We start from the raw sequence: 21,290 nt of genomic DNA, 5'->3' as shown, positions 1-21,290 counted from the left end.
GGTTAAAGGGGCACGAGTAAAACGAGATGCATTATCATACAGTAGGCAACGAAATATAAACTGTTTCCGAAACCTTACTGACATAAAAACAGATTACCGGTATAGAAAAGCATCTTACACTATGAATTACAACAGTTCTTCATAACTAGTGTGCCATGTGAGACCATCACAGGGAATTAGACAATTTCCCTTAATTATTCTTTTCAACTATCTATGCCAGTAACGTTTAGTGATAGGCTAAACAATTAATGTTCTCCCACTAGATGTGAGAAGGGACAAAATAATGAACCTGTATACCTACTTATGACAATTTTGTTCAGTAGTGTGCTGTCATTTTTTTGGGAGAAGATAAAACATGTGCCTTGACTCAATAAAAGGTAGAGAATCACCGAAATAGAAGATGTGTCTGTTCAATTCCAACCACATACTGTTTGCAAGATAAATTCCAACAAAAACCTAAATAAACAAAAAAATTGATTAGTCCAATACATCATTATTTTTTGCGATCAAAACAATAGCTCACACTTTCACGCTTGGCAGAAGTAATTAAGAAACTGATAAGTGGAATTCCACACTTTCCATTAAGGTGACTACACCTGTAAATCCCACCTTTCTATGATATTCAATCAAATATGTCTCTGGTACTTCAGAAAAACAAATGTAGCAACAAAGTACATGCCGATGCACAGAAAGATGTGATCTGCTATATCACTGCTTTTTAATACTAAATCTCACTCAAAATATTCTGCCACGCACGCACACACACACACACACACACAACAACAACTCTCAAGCTGCCATTATACAACAATGACCTTATTAGTCTTTGCCACTCTCATTACACTCTTTAGCTCCCAGTAGAAGCATTCACACTTATGATTACTGTATTTCCCGGACTATAAGTCACAGTTTTTTCTCATAGTTTGGCCAGGGGTGCGACTTATACTCTGGAGCGACATATGTGTGAAATTATTAACACATTACATTGTATCTCTTTCCTTTTCAACGTCAGCAAACAATACACCAAACAACCACAGGAGGGCATTCTAAGGCTGCATATAAACCTGCATTCCATATTGACTTTACAACGGGCAGAATAACATGTATAGTGTATATCATTTCTCATCTTATTGTAACACACAAAGAAACAAAGATAAATCCTAAAAGCTATTAAAATGCATGAATACTTTAAACGGTTCAAATCTAACATTTTGATAAATAGGTAATTAAAATAGTATGATAAGGACAATTTGACCGTCTATCAATATACATCTATACAAAATAGTGTACTGTTGCTTTAAGACACTGGCTGGGGTCTTGCAGCAGCCACATGTACGGAGCTGAGAGCGGGGAAGAGAACAAAGAGATAATTACGACCAAATACATGAATACTTTTAGGGACTTGGAAACATTCTACACGGTCAGGGATAAATAAAAGACTTATTTAATCGATCTACAACAGTTTTGGTGAGTTTAAAGTTATCTTACCGTAACTTTCTTGTATGCTACATGTGTGAATGTTAGCGAAATGTTACCATCGTAGCTCTGTGGAAATGATGTGTACTAAGAGCACAATTCATTTCCTCCAAAAATGCGACTTATACTCCAGTGCGACTTATATATGTTTTTCCTTCTTTATTATGCATTTCATGGTTGGTGCGACTTTTACCCCGGAGCGACTTAAAGTCCGGAAAATACTGTAGTTTCAGACACGGGGGTGCTCACTGGCACTGGATAAGTACCTTTATTTTCTCCAATCTGTTAGTCAAAGCAAACGATGCAGTGAGCATGGCAACAGTGGACCAACAAACCATCCACTTCAAGAACGTTATCCAGGAGTGGCAGCAAACAATGACCTTGAGTAGAGTGCCCACATTGGGCAATAGACAAATGGAAATAATTCCACTCAACCTACAAAGTTATCATTGGGATCAGAAGCATTATAATAGCATTATAATAGCTTGTATTCAGATTGGGAGTTTTAATAGAGTCAAGTGAATTTTCTTGTTTTTCTCGAGTCGAAATAAAAAACATGTTGATGGCAGAGGAGAAAAAAACAAGGTGAAACGGTCTATTAAAAAAAGAAAAACTTTCAGCATCTTTCTAAGAATACCTTCAAAAGAGTGTCAATATGAAATGGCAGCTTCACAGCAAAGAGATGGTTCCATGACTTGAGCAAATACATGCTTTGGCGATCCATTCTGCATTAGAGAATTGGGAGGGAATCAGCCATTTTGAATGCTGACACTACACTCCATGAGTATTAAATGATACACCTTGCCTTTAATGTACTGTAGAGTTGGGTTGACATGGCCTTAAATTCATATCATGGAATATATCAAATACCTTAAAGGACAGTGTGTAGAATATTTAGATTTTTTAATGTTCATTCATTTTAAACCCTACTATTAATTTCAAAAATATGCAAACAAATATGTTCTATCACATCAACATACATTTTTTATATAACAGGAGGTTGCCATGTTTCGCCGCCATCTTTCTGCTATGGATACCCGAAGGGGACAAACTTAGCCAACATAGTTCCTAAGCATGTGTAACAAATGCAATGCACTTCGTCACCTGAGGAAATACTAGAAGTCTTTTGTGATGACATTTTGCTTGCATCTCTTCTGATGAAATTGGTGGTAGGCATGCAACATGTGGTCTCTCTGAGGCACCGTAGTGCGCGCTTCAAACTTAGGTGGCTGCATTCTATTAGTTCATCACACAATGGCACTAAATACTACACAATATCCCTTTAAAGTCGAAGTCAACCCAAAGTTTTTCTTTATACTACAGTGGTACCTCTACTTACGAACGTCTCTTCATAGTTACGAAACGCCTCAACAGGAAAATATTGCCTCTTGTTACGAAATAAATTTCAGGATACGAAAGGGAAAAATACAGAATAGGCTGCCACTCGCAGCTCCGGAGTTTCCTGAACGCAACATACTCATAGCTGCTCTACCATTGGCTAGCCTAGCATCTCCTTGGCATCCCATTGGCTAAGAGGGACCTCTACCGTATGTGTCTATGTGTATAAATAGACAGGTAGATAGATAGATATGTGATAGATATGTCTATGCAGCGTCCTCGTCATTCACCCCTCGGGCCATGAGGTGTTCCTGAATTAGAAACGAAGAAAAGAAAAAAAAAAGAAAGGAGAAAATCGTTTTTTTTGTCCATACAAACAAAGGAAGAGATAATAGAAAAGTATGAAAAAGGGATGCGTTTGGTTGATCTCGCCAAAGTATATGACTGTAATGTATCGACAGTCGCCACGTTATTAAATCAGTTCTTTACAAAACGCCAGGCAAAAAACACTTCTGAGAGAGAACATGAACCAAAGAGGGCAAAAGGCGATTTTTATTCCTTACTCTATTCTTTGTTTTTTTTACATTATGCACAACTCTCATTTATTGTGCAATTGTAACATGTATGTGTTACATGTTTTGATGCATTTTTATGCTTTATAAAACATTTATTTCTGAATATTGGGGGACTTGGAACGGATGAGGGCATTTACATGGAAAACACGTCTCTACTTACAAAATTTTCCAGAACCAATTAATTTCGTAAGTAGAGGTACCACTGTATTATGTTCTATGCGCCTTCACTAGTCTAAACATGGCATTTGGATTAATATTGCATTTGTGGAATATGGGTCGAACAGAAAAATCCACCCGTTTTTAGCCATCTCAGGGGTCGGCCATTTTGTCAGTTGCTGTCAACTGAGAGTGACATCACAGTTGCTCGGGGCTCAGGTAACAACCAATTATGGTTCTCCTGTTTTCTGAAACTGATCTATGCTTGGTTGTTTTCGGTATCGGTGTCATAAAACCTGATCGGAACATCCCTATTTACTACATATGAAGGTGAAAGGCTTCATCTTGCTCATGTTAAACTGATCTTTTGGACGTGCGCACAATTTGAGCCATCATTAACATTTATCCCTCTGAGGTTTTGGCTTCGGGAAACGAATAAAGAATACATGCTTCATATGTGGACGGTCGTAGTGTCTGGAGTCGTTTCTGCAAGTTCCATAGCAACAGTGTTTACTCTGCATGTTTTTTTTCCTGAGATAAACGGGCAGAAAACAAGCAGTACTAACACGAGCCGTCTGTAAATGCGTCTCTATGTTGACACCCCTACGTCATGTGACCTTTCGGTCTAAAAATAGCTCTTGTGCGGCATTCTACTGATATCAGCAACAACAACAATAGGATACAATGTAGTTTTGAGAATATTTGCATATTTCAAAGTTAGAAAAAGAGATCACTCAATGGTGCAAAAACACAAACACAAAAAAACATTGCTGACATTAACCGGCATTATTAGTTCAAGGCTGGCTGGCATCACCAACAAAAGGATAGGGCTTGTCCTGAAGGCTTCTTAGACATGAGCCTTAAAAGTCTCTCTTTTCCAACCAAATCATTGTCTTCCCTGACAAGATGCTCACATTCAAGTTGTGCGATACATAAAAACTTTATGTGCAGGCAGTGCGGAATGAATTGTTTGGCATTAGTCAGGTTCATGCTGAAGAATGCGCAAGCGGCTAGGAGGCGCACACAGGAAGGAGGCGATTGGATCTAAGAGTAAACAAAGTATTTCCTTGTTTGGTACATGCCACTGACTGAACATGACACTGAAGCTCTGTACATTTGGTGACATGACATTTACAATATTGAGAACCAAGCATGCATCAGAAACACCAGTCATTCTAATTCAACCTGACAGTCTTGTGTTTGCTCTAAAACCAGTATTGCAGGTATTGCCCTTTGCATTCGACGCCCTCATTATTACTTTTGCTGGCAGTTAGTGGCAGTTAACCTCATCCCACCTACAGGTTTTGCATTACTAAGAAACTGCAAAATTAAAAAAAAAAAAAAAAGTTGTAGCGTAGTTTTTGGCCAACACTTATTCATTAATGTTTGGAAGTGTGATTAATGGAACTTCACACTGCCAATTTTCTGTCAGTGACAACATACAGTAAGCCTAAAAAGAACCTCGGTAAAATAGCTGGTCTGAAAAATACTCTAGCACCCTGATACTACCCCCGAATGCCCAAACAACTGCTGGGTTGATTTTCATCCTCTTGTTCCATTTCAGTGTCATTATACTAGCTCCAAAGTTGGCAAAAACTGCCATGCCAATGTCATACCCTGCATTGTGTTGAGTTGACAGTGACTGTGTTTACCTGCAGTCAATGAACCTTTTAAAATTCGAATATTGGGCTTTTAAAAACATTTGGTGCTATTAATATCTTGACATGACGACGAAAAAAATAGCGTGGCAATATTAATATCACAATATCACGATATTGTGACATCTGTCTTCGGGCAGTAGGCGGGGGACACCCTGAATTGGTTGCCAGTCAATCGCAGGGCACACAAAGACAAACATTCGCACTCACAATCACACCTAGAGGCAATTTAGAGAGTCCATTCAACTTACCATGCATATTTTTGGAATGTGGGACGAAACCGGAGTACCCAGAGAAAACCCACGCAGGCACGGGGAGAACATGCAAACTCCACACAGGGAGGCCGGAGCCAGGATCGAACCCACGACCTCTCAACTGTGAGGCGGACGTTTTAACCAGTCCATCACCGTGCCGCCTGATGAAATCCTCATTCGGCAAATCAGTGTACATTGACAGCAAAGGAGGAGGAAGTGATAAACATTTGCCGAATCAGTGGGCAGGACCCAGTCACATGTCTCTGTAAGCAGCTCAGCTAACGTGTTTCATACATGTAGCAGTGTCCAGCAGGTAAATTCATCGCAAGGCACAAGTCTACGTCCCTAGTCTGTAAATGGTTTGGGGTTGACAAGACTGATGTCGATGGAAGTAACATTGTTAGATGTTAGTGCCAAAACGGTCACCGTGAAGAGCAATTCTGTTCCACCACAAGCCATATGGATTACGAGGAAAACTGCGACCGCCCAAGCATGCTAAACAAAATTAAACACACACATTCGGAAAACCCTCGCCGAGTTGAGCAAACAAACACCAGCACACGCACACTGTACTGGATGTTCGATATTCGCTTACCATTCAGTTTACACAATTGTAGTCCGCATCGTACCTACATTTGCGACATTTAGGACAATTTCAGAAACTGTCTTGTCAATAGATCATGACTGAATTCGTTGTCACTACAATTGAATATGTAATAACAGTGCGAGACGCTGTATTTCTCCTACAGTCTGTGTTAAGGACAGTCCACAAATTACATTGTCTGTATTCCTGAGGCCTGTAGCACAAATCTACTACGGCGTATTAGTGTGACGACAGGATACACCCAAACATGAATGAAGTCTACATATCAGTGACGAACGAGTGGGAAAATGCACTTTTCGGTAAGGTCCAGATTTGTTATTCAACTTTATTCCAAACACGGTGGCTAATGTATGAGAATGGGTGTTTTCATGATGACATCTTTTTTTCTCCCGCGAGGTGATACTAATTCATCGTCAGTCCGTCACACAAATCACCTTATATGAAATAAGGTGTTTTTTTTCCATTCTGGTTGCTCTAGTAGTTGGCAGTGGTAAATCAGTACTTACTGCACCTCAAACCGAAGACGGAATATCATCATTTCATCCATCCATTACATGTACGGTTTTTTTTTTTAAACAAAACAGCAATACAAGAAAAGTATGTTTGTTTTCCAGACAATGTAAAAGGAGTTTTAGCCTTGTTTCGCCTCAGGGATATCAAAAGTGTGATGTGAGAGGTTATGATTTCATCTAATGATGTAAAATGCCAAACTGATAACCCCAATGATGTGCTCTCAACCTCTAACAGTTATGCAGAGCCATGTGTGACCAGTGCTGCCCGTCTAGACATGCGATGGGACTGGCCAGATGTCTGGACATGTTAGAAATAGACCGTAAGGATATTGTGCATCGATCAAAAAATAATAATAATAATGTTGAATACTTTGACATTATCGTGTAGTGAAGGCATAATGTCAGAATGGTCAGATTTGATTGTTCATTCCACTTCCAATGCAATTGATAATATAAGTATGCAATAGATAGATAAGATAAGTAATTGTGCACCATCATGCATTTATTATTAGTGTAATAGTGTAGTCTAGAGGGGTGAAAATCTACTTCCATCTATGTATAATCCATTTATTTCCCATTTATCAATTATTGTCCGCAAATCCATCATAGACCGATAGACGGACCGATCTGAGGAATGCCGACTGGTTTTTAGCAATAGATTCAGATTCCAGACCACTGAGACACTTTCAACAGTTGCCAACTGTTTGAATCGGATGCTACAAAAGCCACAGGACTTGACTTTCCATCGCAGGTGATTAACACGTGCAGTCTGAATTTACAACCAAAAAAAAACAATTGTGACACACCAATTTATAAGCAGCCATTTACACAATACCATTCTTCACTCAAAACTGTGTTATTTGGGCAATTTTAGAAGTTGACCAAATGCCAGATAAGATGAAGGTGGGGGTGCAACATTCCATTACCACGAGTCGGCAGACGTCACATCCGACTGTCTCTATGCATGTGGCACTTTCGCATTCCCTGTTGGCACGTCAATTTATGGCATGTTATTATCTGCCCTAAGATTAAAATTATGCCGTGTTCAATAAGAGTTTGTCTTTTCGACATAATGGCATTATCAAGTATCCATACTCTGGATCGGTGAATATTTATGTAAATGTACGTACTTGTACTGTGTGTGAAGAAATTGGCATCAGTTCGTCCCTATTTTTTACCAGGAGAGTAACTAAGCTTTGGCAGAAACTGCAACTGTTAGGGTACAAATGATTTTGAAATTTCGGTAGATTACCAATTAAAATCATGCACTGGGATGGAAAGCAACTAAACTATTATGCGACTTTGCAAGATGGTTATTGTTTCCCGTGCCCAAGGGCAATAGCAAGAACCCAACAACAGTCTCGCTAGTTAAGAACTTAAACGGCAGGGTACCTCTTGAGTGATGCTTTTATGTCCAATTCACAAACAATGCCAGTTAACACAATAGGCGATGAGAGCTACTGCTTAATCAGATATCATGAGGCAAACAGAGCTCAAACATCCCGGTTATGGCCTGTAAAGTTACTACTTGCTGACTAGAACATAGTGTTTGACACCCTGATTATCCGCCGCAAAAATGCTAATTTGTTTATCGGAAATGCAATTACCACAAAGGGTAATCATCAAAGGAAACAAATCAGATACAGTCACGGTTTTTGTTGGTGAAAAATAAGCCTCCAAACTATATTCAGTTGTGGGAAAAAGGAGAAAGACAAGAGGACCATATCTAATACGCATGCCAAATTAACAAGGAAAGACTGAGCAAATTAAGGTTGTTTCAAATCCGACTTCAGGTCTTGTTAATGTAAGAAAAGCGATAGCATCTTTCGACCGATTGTACGATCGGATGAATTCATGCCGTGTCAGAAATGTTATTTCCAGACTTTGGTACTTCTCAGCAAAGTATTTGTGCAATGAATGGGATGATACAAAAACCACCGGACTTAACTTTCCATCGTCGGTGATTAACACGTGCAGTCTGAATTTACAAACAAACAAAAAAAACCAATTGTGAAGCTTACACCAATCTATAAGCAGCCATTTACACAAGACCATTTTTAACTCAAAACTGTGTCATTTGGGCAACTTTAGAAGCTGGCCAAATGCTACCAATGTTTACATGTATATGACCAATGATAACGTTATATGGAGTACTGTACATCAAACTTTTGGAGGAAAAAACGTCTTATGTTTTTGCTATTGTTAGGTACTAGAGAGGACCTCTTGCTCACCCTTGCAAGTGTGTGAAATTGTGCACAGGGACATGGTGGATGCTATCTCCATCAAAAGGTTTTTATCACCTGGGTACGGTAGATCAAGAAGATGCAATTTTATTCCAAACGCCTCTGGTCATTTAGAACTGTGGTGCTGATTTCAATGTGAGGGAGGTAAATTCACAAGTCCATTTACTTTGGGAAAGTACACTATCACCAAAAAATAAATAAATAAAATGAAAAATAGTACCCAAGTTGTTGAATTGTCTGCTGCTGTTATCTTAACATCTGCCTACATCCACTTAATTAATGAGGACAATCATATTAGAAGACAACTAGGCCGAACAATACTGGATTTGGATTAGCACCAAATGGCTTGAAAGTCGGCACTGGCGTGAGTATTCATGCATAACATAGAAAAGATCAGCTCAATGAAAACAGTCTCAAAAAAACAAAATGAAGCTGAGGTTCTATTATTATTATTAGCATGATTTAAGAGGAAGGAGGAGGAATGTCGACCTTTGATGCAGTCTGATACATCACAGCAAAAGGAAAAAGAAAATATTAAAAAAGAAATTTTGGGGGGGAATGAGAAGAAAAATCCAAAAACACTACTATTAAAAAAATACTAGAAAATAAATACAAAAATTTGTGCTGAATGCCAAAAATCTTTGAAAAAAATACTAGAAAATAAATACATAAAAAATATTAGATTAAAAAAACTAATAAAATATCTTTGATGACGTACAAAGATCTCAAATAGAAAATAATAATAATAAATCAGATTTATATGCTGCTTTTCTGGACAACCAGACACTCAAAGCGCTTAAAATGTACACTATTTGTAGGGGAAAAGGTCCAAGCCCTTCCAAGGTAGGGCTGTTAAATTTTGCCTAATAAGAAAATCCCGATTATTTTCTCTCAAACCCGATTTTACAATTACGACTTCTCTGTAAAATAAAAAATAATGAAAAATGAAGTATTTTGAATGTCTTTTATTTAATCTTTTTTTTTTTCTTTCTTTCTTTGAACTCAAAATACCAGTCAATTTAAGTTCAATGAAGGGGATCGGCTGGCTAAAATGCAGCCTCCTACCAGCCCGACCAGAGCAGGGATGATTCAGAATGGTTCATTTCTATGCCAGGCAATTTCCAAGTTTCAATCCTGGGCTCCTAGCTCACCATCGACCTGGCCAATACCGTCAGTTGAGCAAACGCTCCACTTCACTTCCTCACTCACTCGGCAGTCGGCTCAGATAGTCGACTCCTGCAGCAAACAATCCCCCACTTGTGTCACTTTCTCCTCGGCCAGCGGACAATCGCTTCCGCATTTCAGCAATTGGATCGAACGCGCTACTCACGTGACCGCATGACAAACACGGAAGTATCCACCGGAAAACAGAGATCTTAATACGAAGAGAAGACTAACAGAAAATACAAATACGATGAGAATGTACAAACAGAACACAATACAGAAAGTACAAATGGGCTAGACTTAGATACACCAAAAATAACAAAATTGAACGTGCCGATTTGAACGTTTTTAACATCGTTTTATCCAGAAAATTCGGTTACGGTTCAAAATCGCTTAATCGAGCAGCCCTACTTCCAGGGATAGGAATAATCCACAGGTAATTGATTGCATCCCAAAAAAGGATTTCTAACTGCCTACAGATGCCACAAGAGGTCGACTAAGCCCTTAAAACGCTGATAACACTGTTAAACGCTGAATCGTAATGTATCAACATCATGCAGTTGGAATGTAAACAAACATAAACCAATGGTACACAAATAACTCTATTCAACAGTTAAATTTATCAACACAAACAAACCAACTTCACATGAGGCTCATCCTTAATATGAACTAGCATAGTAAGATGAATAACACGCTAGCACAAACAGACGTGACATTACACATGGGCAAACAAGTGCACTCTTACTTTACACAAACTGCATTGTCATTTAACCCACCTTTTGACATTGACACACAATGTCCACTTTTCTATGTATAAAGCTCCCCGACTCACTTCTTCAAGATGCAACCAGATTTCCCTAAAGCAATACTGCTATCACCTTTTACAAGAGGAGCGAATAGGTGAGTTTTTCAGAAAAAAAAAAATGATGAATGCTGAACCGCGAATACGCAGTGGGGTTGTTTCACTGCGTTTCACTGTTGTCACCCCAATTGCGCAAAGCTAAGCAAGACTCAAGAGGTTAGCGGCGTGACCTTGCCTTCAGGTAAAGCCATATTCCGCACCAATAACTCGTCAAACTCCAGCGTAGCCCCACAGATCAGCCAGGAGCCCAGCTGTCAGGCCAGCTGTCCTTCACTTGAACCAAACTGACTCGTCATTGCCTCAAAGTGACATCAGCTGCAGAGGCGAAAGAGGAGACCGTTTTTCACCGTTTTAAAATGGACGAAAAGCACGGTTGTTTTGGCTGAAAACTGGGTGGGTGATGGTTGGCTGGGTTTAGGTCGGTACAGTATACACATATACCGTAATGTTGCATTTTGTATGTGGCCACACTGAAAAGAAAAGAATCACACTACAAGCCTAAAGCCATATTTTGGGGGGAAAAGTGGTGAATTCCAGAGAAAATTTACATTGCTGGGGTCGAGGTTTTCCGATCAGGATTTTATGCAGGGATGGGCGAGTACCGATACTGCATCAGGCCAATCGGTTAAAAAAAAGCATACATTATCAAAAGCAATAAAGAAATGCTCAGTAATTTGGAACATTAACATCAGATTATTACTAGTATCACAATTTAGAATGCAGTTGACTGGAAGGAGTTTTAGTTGGTAATTGCATGTCAGATATTACCATATGTCCTTTTGGTTTGCTTTTTCTTGAAAATATAGAACTTGTTTTCTCAAAATTTTGGACTAACCGAAAAAATAAACTATTTTCTCTAAAAAAAACAAAAACATTTTTTTTCTTGTATTGTGTTTTGTTTCTTTTCAGTGTAATAATCCAGATTTACACCATTACCACAAGGTAATGACAACTGCGTTTTCATCGCCACCCTTTCGCAACCAGTACCAGAGTGGTGTCTGCGCAAATAAAATGTAGGCAAAAAGTGTGACAATCTACACCAGTGACCTCCTGGATATGCACAACTTTGGCATACAGAAACACACACAAGCTGACCATGAGCTTTCAAAAAATAAAACAACTTCCTGACTGAAGAAGAGAGTCAAACATTTACAAGGCACTTTCTCAGGGGTTGTCGAGACAGAGATGACCTTTGGACAGCTAACAAAGAGTCAAAAGGTTCTGCTTCAATTTAGTTTGTGAAGCTAGTTTCCAAAGTGCATACATAAACACTTAAAGACATTATCCATATGATTACTATGCTATATGGATTTGCAGTTTGGATAGGAGTCTTCTTATTAAGGATAGAAATGTTAACTTAATGTGTCATTTTAAAATAACTAATCCATTCATTGAGCTTTAATTTTCTCTATTGTCCATAAACGAAAGCGTCCCCTACCCATTACCACTCCTGATAGTATTACCCCATGGAGTAATATCAGTAATTATTAATAATAACAACAAATAATTAAAGGTCGTTTGAGGAAAACTTAAGCTATTCCAAAAGTGTGTATCAAACAGCTAGCCTGTCACAATGGGAGTACCCAAAAAGAAGCTCTATGTTTTAAAGATTGGTTTTTTTTTGGGCTATGGTATATATAGATGTATGATCTATACTTTTTATGGTATTATTTGTTTTTTGTGTCATGGCACATATGACAAATACAGCAGTTGTTACAGTAGTATTGTTTTCATGGTATGGTACAAATGTTTTTATGGGCATGTTAAAGCGGAAGTCAACCCAAACATATTTTTTTCAAGAATATGTTCCCGGCAGGCCCACTAGTTGAAACACGGCATTCTGATTAATTTTGCGTTTGTGGGATATAAATTAGGCAGCAAAATGCAAAATGACATCACAACTGCTCACAACGACCAATCACGGCTGACCTGTTTTCTGAATCTGAGCCGCGATTGGTCGTTGTGAGCAGTTGTGATGTCATTTTCAGTCAACAGAAGACAAAATGGCCGCCCCCACAGATGGCTAAAAACGAGTGGATTAACACTTATTCCACAAACGCAATATTTCTCAGAATGCCCTGTTTCAACTAATGGGCTTGGATAGAAAATATTCTTGAAAAAAAATGTTTGCCTTGACTTCCGCTTTAATGACTTTATTCTGTGCATTTAACGGTATCTGTCTGTATATCTACTACATAGTAGTAATTACTTTTGGTTAAAGAGAGATGGTACAAACCACGGGTTGATGGTGATCGAAAGCCGCGTGGCTCGGAAGTAGGGCAGTGACTCACAGTGGGCCAGAGACTCTTCCCGTCACTATCGGTCTTTTGCATTGACTTTACCCGTGAAGTGGAGGGTGAACACGGGAGGGCATACTAGGCCACAGCTGTAAGCATGGGGGAGCAATTAACATCCTGTAAGGCCTTACGCAGATGCTAAAATCATGTGGGGACAGTATGTCGTGTCACAATTTCTTGGCTACATTTACAGTATGAAAAATGTATTGTAGGCGTCATGCTTCTGGCATGTACACAATCATGAACTCATGATGTTACATAAATGATTATTCAGTAGTACTAGTAATAGTATAAGCTAGTCTACTAGCCTGAATGACATACTTGACGTGCCAACGAATGCACTTTACACAAATGGTATTACCCGCTAACTCATAAATTCTGCCTTTAGCATTTACACACAGTAATAAATGTTAGGAACTACAGTCAAATTGTAACGGAAAAGTAGATTACAAACATGGGCTATAAGTAGCTACAACAGGAGAGAAGCAGAAACACACTTTCAGTTTCACTTCTGACTGTGCGTGAGGTGCATTCAAAAACCACCAACAAAACAGGACATCTCAAATGCAGGCAAAAAACACAAACAATGAATTAAACCAAACAACACCACCAAGATTCCACCAGATGGCTGTTAAAAAACAAGACCAAGACAAATTGAGCAAGTATTTGTGACTGTTGGCTCTGTCCCTGTTCATCGCAAATAATGTATTTCTATTATGGGAGAATTGTGAAAACTGGACAAACAACGAACAGTGTTTGATCAGCGTCCCGGAATAGATTCCAAGGCACTAAAATTGCAATAGAGTATTTCATCACTTTATCGATTCATTGGCTACATCCAAACCGCCGTTTCTTATTGGCATGAGCTTGAAATGCTCAAGAGGACTCTGTGGTTCTTTGAAGCTGTATTTTAGCAGTCTTGTAACACACTTAACGCTTGAGTCATTGCCTTGCCAGCTATTTTGTGTCTTATTAATACAATAGATTTGCCTTGCATTGCTACAAGCTTCTTTACAAGCGCAACGCACTAAAACTGCTTGCACTGCAACACAGATGGCAAGAATGAACTGTTGCCACTGTGACGAAGCGGTTTTGCAGGTTCTACCTTCACCACCGCCACACCATCCCCCCTTTCTGCCGCCAAACCGGCCGAGCTCTAGTTGCATGTTGTCCTTCACACTGACCGCCCTTATCCGGTTTTGTCGCCCTCTAACGCAAAAACGTCCAATTTGAGAATCCTGTCAGGATGCCACCAGATGAAGCAAGAAAAGGATTTGAGGTGGCCAACAGGTTGTGCGCGCGCACACACACTACAGTACATACATACACACTATCACTGACCTGGATATGTCACAGGCTGACTTGCTTCTCCTGGCAATGAGGATCCTGACACCAGTCATTGTGTCACATTCAATTTACCACTTGCACATTGCTGTTTCGGTGCGCGTCAACACCAATAATTACTCACTCTATTCGGTCTGTGATTACAAGGCTCCGTAATACAACTGACACAGAACTCTTAATAGTATGCAGCAGCAGCTTATTTAATAGAGATTGAAAGTAATGATGGATCAGTAGAATGGTATAGACCATTTCATAAACTTTTGTAAAACACTAAACGCCAAGGTACTTACAGGTGGCAGAAAAGTGATATACTACTGCTGACCTGAAGTGAAATGATGACAACATTGTGTCATAAACTGTTGTACAGAGAAGATCGCAAGACTGCCTAGTGGAATGTTAGCCATTTACACTCAAGCAATCGTCGGTTGGATGACAGCGAAATCGACCACTACCTCAGCTTAAAAAAAATGTTAAAAGTCATACACCATCGGTCACCAAAAGAATAACTCAACGGTAGGATGGGTTTATTTACAGCTAGGCTACATCTATAATGACCAGCCAGTTCCTTTGTTGCTACCAGTCCAAAAATGATTTCAATCAAATCAATTTACCTGCTGAAATTTAAATTATGGCCGGCGTGGCATCACCCTTGGAAGCAATTTCCTCACATAACATCCTTTCACACATTCAATTTATAGTGAAAGGGAAGGTTATAATCCTCATTCAAGCCATTTACCGGGTTTTCATAATCTGCCTTGGTCAAATGACAGGTAAGGGTTTGTTTACTAGTAGTGCAATCTGAGAAGCTTCAATTTTTGGCACCCAAAAAAGAATGCATGACATCATAATGAAATACAAATTAGCTCACTGGCACATCCCTCGAAAGACTATATGCAACGATGCTAGCCAATAAAATTGTTGCATGACTAAACTTGTGAAAGTTGAGCCAGTGATCCCAATGAATTTGTGACCCTGGAGAAAAAAATTGATGTCTTGAGTCGTTCAAAATTAGTTAGGTAGCGTAACCTGGAAAAGGTTGCCAGTCATATTTTCTCAACAGTGTCCCTATGAAAGTCACAATACAGGCTACGTACGAGTAACCCACTGAAAAAAAAAAAAAAGTATGAGAACAGGACCTCAAAATTGCATAGTTAGTGATGCCGGACTGCCAACTGGCATCCCCTGAAATGCAATGTTAAACTGCAAAATTAACTCACTATTCCCAACTGGAATAATGTTTTGTCGCTCATAATGGGCTCATTGGTGACACTATGCCACAAAATGAGCCCATGGAGCCAATTTACAGATCTCACAGGCCTGGGACAACACCTCAAAAGTAGCTAGCTAGCGTCCAATGAAATGTGGAAGCTAGCACGTTCTAGCAGTAACGTGACATACTGACTTGCTCAATTAGATAAAGGGTTCCCCGAGTAGCAGAATAAACTGTCAAGGAGATATGTTGGGTAGCACGTAAGTTAAACTGTATTACTCCAAAGTGAAGGCATTTTTGGACAAGCTTTTATAATAGGTGATCACACAAAAACGTTTTCCCAGACACAAAAAAGTTCAATTTCTGGAAATGCATCATCACATTTTCAAAATTCTTGGTGCTGTTTACTCAGCGGAGAACAAATAGCTGTCAAAATTCATCGATTAATCGGTCAAATTATTTGGCAAATATTTTAATAATCGACTAATCGTTTAGAGACATTATTTAACTCAAAATGGTCGAAATCCTGATTTCACAGCCTCTCAGCGGTAATTATTGTCTGAACTTTTAAGTCCTTCATGAAAGCAGACTGGTTATCTTTTGTGTTTGATCAAAATAAGACAACTGCAAAATCTGCTTTTACTTGGAAAACAATGACTACACCAGTAACTGAATCAGTTTCAAAAAAGGTTGGTGAGTAGAACACCAATCCCTCTCGTGTGAAATTGCTTAGCTGTTGTTTAGTCATTTTTTTAATCACTAAACAATACCAAATAAAAAAATAATTGGTTAATAAACAGTAGTCTGGAAAAAAATGGCTTTACAATACACTTAAAGGAAAATACAATTTTGGGACTTTTCGGCCTAATCGGAGTGGTAGATATTTTGTATTTCATTCCGTCTATTGAGTAATTATCAGTATTTTGGAGATAATTTTATGGTTTCATTTAGGGATGTCACAGTATCGGCAATATCGTGATATCGTGATATCAAAATTGCCACTATATATTGTCGCTGTCATGGCACGATATCAATAGCAGCAAATCTATTTAAAAGCCCAACTTGTATTCCATTTGTGCAGTTCCAGCACCCTCTGGTAGTTTATTAGTGCAGTTTAATTTGATGCCACCTATGTTTAAGACCCAGGACAAGGAGGTTAATGAATTGTCAGCTGCAGTGACCTCTCCTGGTGAAAAGTAAAAATGTATGTTTTACTTGTTTGTTCAATTATTGTTCAATACTGTATGGGGTAAAATGGGGTAAAGAAAAAAAAATCTTGCAAAATTGCAACATTATTTATTATTTGGCACAGATTTGTGCAAGGATCATGGAAGTTGACAGGGACACACGATTTGCTTTTGTGAGCCACATTAAATGTGGCGAGCCAGTTCTGGCTCCCCAGGCCTTGAGTTTGACACCTGCTCTTTGAACTCACTTAATTAAAAAAAAAAATTAAAAAAAAAAAAAGATGTAATGCAAATCCACAAATTAGTTTGAAAAAATAGAAATTATTAGAATTATACAGCAACTTTTAAGTAACCCGAGGACACAGGTTGACCACCAGCTGATGGGGTTTGACAGTAAACAGCATGACAGAATATTCCAGTGGCGGTCTGACATGCAAGGGTGGACACTGGACACAATTCACCTTTTTGACATAAGACCATATAACTATTTTCCCCAACAAGTCACAATTATCCCAGCATGAAGGTGCTACACGGGGCCTATTCTGAGCGCGCATAATCAGCTTACCAGGTTGAACACAGTCTCCACGACGTCTCGGTTGGAAACTTCCCCAACTTCCATGAGCCCGGCCAGCACGGCGAATTTCATCCGGATGCCTCGAATGGGCACAGCGGGGTTGAGCGGCAAGGTGCCCGGCGTGGTTTCCTCGCTCGCCATTGCTCGAGGTGGGGACGGAGTGCAGGTGGCGTCCACAGGTAAAGCCACCTGTTCGCCTCCAATGGCGACGGTGATAAGTCAAAAGGGAAATGAGTAAAGGGAGCGGAAGGCTCTCTTTAACGTCCCTCCTGGTTAGTTGGTGGCAGTCTACAGGCACATAAGCAAGAGTACGTCCCTCGCCATTCACGATAAATAAAGTCAAGTAAAGTACAAAGGAGTCTCCGCTCCGCTGTGGGAAATGCCTCCGCGAACTACTCCTGTTCTAGTCCGTAACTTGATAGCCCACTGGCGGATTAATGCCGTCCAAAGAAGAAGGGCAAGTAGGTGAGGTGAAATGGTCCGAGGTGGCAGGTAGAACCACGGCTAGCCTTTCCCCGACGTTCGCTACCTCAAATAGGGGACACTTTACAACCGGCGGAAGTTGCTATTGTCATGGAGTCCGCACACTTGACAGGTAGCGGCGCCAAACTCTCAAAGCTCGGACACACACAGACTCAACCACCGCACACGGAGAAGGAGTGGGGGAGGTGGTGTCCTGTCGCCTAGTCGAGCCTGGAAAGTGCACTCAAGCTCGGCCGAAGAGAGTGAAGCGTTCGCCCAGCTGCTCGCTCCGTCCGCCTTTCGCTTCCTGATTTGCTCCCCGGTAGCTTTCAGACCGTCACCGCCATGACAGTGGCAGCCCTCGAGTTAGGAGGTATGCGCATGCGCGGGGAGGAGAAGTGAGTTGGAGCGGGCTGGTTCCGCTCCAGAGGCGGCGAGTAGACGAGGCAGGTGCGTGCGGCTCAGGTGGAGGAACACAGTCGGCGGCCGCCTCTGTTTAACGTCGCTCTTTCGTCACCATGTTTAAAATGAGTTTTGAGCCACTTCCCATGGGAGGAGAAATAGGATAAGTATCGAAATTAGTTATGATTTGGCAATTCAGCAACAATATTAACCACTCATCCATGCCGGGGTTACGTTCCAGATCACCGCTGTAGTAAGTGAAATCCGCGATGTATAAATATAGTACAGTATTTTAATACACTCTAGGCATGTTTTATACCATTTGTGGCACTTAAAAAAAGTCTTTATTAAACAAACTTTTAAAACAATATTAACACATTCAAACAGTATATTGAGGGAGAGCAATGGATAACACTAAAATATTGTACAAATATCCATCCATCCGTTATCCAAACCGCTTATCCTCACAAGAGTCGCGGGCGTTCTGGGGCCAGTATTTCAAAAATAGAGTAACAGCTGTAACAAAGGCAACACAGCCCTGCTGTGTAAGGGAATGATGACTGGAGTGTAAGCTATGACAACTCACTTTTCTCACCCTTTTGTGTTGAAAGCAATTGTCCAGTCACTGCAGCGGCATCCGCCATCACTGGATTTTATATGAAAGCCTCTGATAAAGCAGGCTTTCATAAACTGATAACAGGGAAAAGCTTTTAAAATGATATATTTGCCAGTGCCAACTAGCAACAATGTCAAAATACTAGTGATAGACAAATTACCCATATGTGAATTACCGAATGATTTGGGCCAATTTTTTAAAAAGGTTCATGAATCGTCAGTTACAGTGACCTCCCCTGGCGAAAACTGAAAAGTAAACCTATTTACATCAATGTTGATGAACGTGTGTATTTATTTGTGTTATGGAAGAGAGAATGCTGGGGGGAAATGTCATAGTGTGAGTGTGCTTGTGTAACTATGGCTGTGGGGGATAAGAAGGATGGGGAACACAAACATGTTTATTGAAGTAAATGTAATTCATTACAAATGTTTTTATTGAAGTAAATGTACTTCAATAAAAATGTTTGTGTTCCCCATCATTGCATCATCATCCTTACATTATGGGGTGCATAAAATATTTTGCAAGTTGGAACAGATGAGCTGGTAAACATTTTGATGGTTCAACTTCCACCAGTAAGTGAATGGGTCTGCGCTTCCCAGCGGTGGGTCAGTCATGTACTGCTGCACCTGTAGCATCCTTGGTGGCTGTTCAAGGGAATCATCTGACCCCAGTGAATCACCTGATTGGACCACAAAACAGTCAGGTGGCTCATTCAGAAAATGAAGCAGTTGCTGCTTCTGAGGCATGTCAAGTGATTTGAAGCAAGCTTTGAAACAGTGGTTCAATCTCTGGAATTGGAGTTTGAAGCAGATATCAACGTTTCAGTGTTGAACTGCCATCAGTATACAAAACGCTATGTTTACAGCAGTAATTCATGTCCGGGCACATAGCAGACTGTTGACTCATCACCTGGCATCACCAGACCAACTGGAGGGCGAATAAATCCGCATGAGCTTGCACACTTGTATTGTTTCCACACTGATGACCTTTGTGCTGACACCACTTACCAGGGGTGTCAAACTCAATCGTCCAGGGAGCCAAAACTCAAAGCACACTTTAGGCCACAGGCCAAACAGGATAAACATTTTTGAACAGACTAAATTGAATCATTTTCAAAATAAATATTGAAAGAGACGGGATATAATATTATTCCAAAATTAAATCAATATCAACTTAAAACAATTTAAAATGTGTTGCTCTACATAAAAGTATTTTTCAAAAATCCTGTATACAAATTCCAAACATGAGCCACTAAACGAGGCACAATATAGCCTATGGTTGGATAATGCATTATGGCAGGGGTCCTCATGGTCCCAAATAACAAGGCCGCAAACAGTACCTGTGAATGTGGATGTATAGATACAAACAATAGGTACAGATACGACACACCCCTTTGAGCTGCGTGCCGACGGAGACACTAAGCTATTGGGGGCAAAGTGTCAGCACATTCCATGTTCATAGACACGAAAACCAGAAAAACAAGGATATCTACCTGTGCTGCGTACAGTTGCACATAATGCTGTACAATCACAACAAGGGATGCATGTTATGTACCAGTATGTGTGTGTGTGTGTGTGTGTGTGTATGTGTATGTGTATATATATATATGTATATATATATATATATATATATGTATATATGTATATATATGTATATGTGTATATATATATATATATATGTGTATATATATGTATATACATATATATATGTATATATGTTTTATGTAGATGTAGGTTGGTGTGTATACACATGTGTATATACACATGTTACTGCGTATATCTACATAGGTTTGATTCTAAATGTTTGCTGTCAATGTTATACATTAATGGCCACATTATGCCGCCGCCCCTGTGTGACCTATATCTTTGCTACTGTAACAATGAAAATTTCCCCACTGTGGGATCAATAAAGGCATTCTTATCTTATCTTATCTTATATGTATATATATGTGTATATATATGTATATACATATATATGTATATATATATGTGTATATATATGTATATATGTATATACATGTGTATATATATGTATATATATATATGTGTATATATATGTATATACATATATATGTATATATATATGTGTATATATATGTATATACATATATATGTATATATATATATGTGTATGTATGTATATATATATGTGTATATATGTATATATATATATATATGTGTATATATATGTATATGTATATACGTATATATATGTATATGTATATATATATGTATATATGTATATGTATATATATATATATATATATATATATATACTGTATGTATTTATGTCAAATTAATTGATAATTATTTTGTTAATCATTTAGAGACATGTAATATAAAATTGCCCAAATCCT

General features: G+C 39.2%; 1 protein-coding gene across 9 annotated transcripts in view; it reads right to left on the bottom strand.

Moving 5' to 3' along the window:
- lrba (LPS-responsive vesicle trafficking, beach and anchor containing) overlaps positions 1-18,408 on the bottom strand; it is a 231,251-nt gene extending 212,843 nt beyond the window's left edge. For 5 of the 9 annotated variants that reach the window (XM_086032881.1, XM_086032886.1, XM_086032889.1 and 2 more), the window contains exon 1: positions 17,446-18,408. In XM_086032881.1, coding sequence (XP_085889007.1) covers positions 17,446-17,595 — 150 coding nt within the window. In that variant the 5' untranslated portion in view covers positions 17,596-18,408. The remainder of the gene's footprint in view (positions 1-17,445) is intronic. The other 4 variants (XM_086032885.1, XM_086032882.1, XM_086032887.1 and 1 more) reach the window with 1 other exon arrangement.
- Positions 18,409-21,290: the final 2,882 nt, after the last annotated feature.

The sequence above is a fragment of the Filicampus tigris genome, chromosome 6 (assembly GCF_054856515.1).
Source record: "Filicampus tigris isolate MCC_2025a chromosome 6, RoL_Ftig_1.0, whole genome shotgun sequence".
NCBI classification, from domain to species: domain Eukaryota; kingdom Metazoa; phylum Chordata; class Actinopteri; order Syngnathiformes; family Syngnathidae; genus Filicampus; species Filicampus tigris.
Note: the sequence above shows the minus strand (reverse complement) of the source record. Positions and strands in the feature narration are given on the sequence as shown.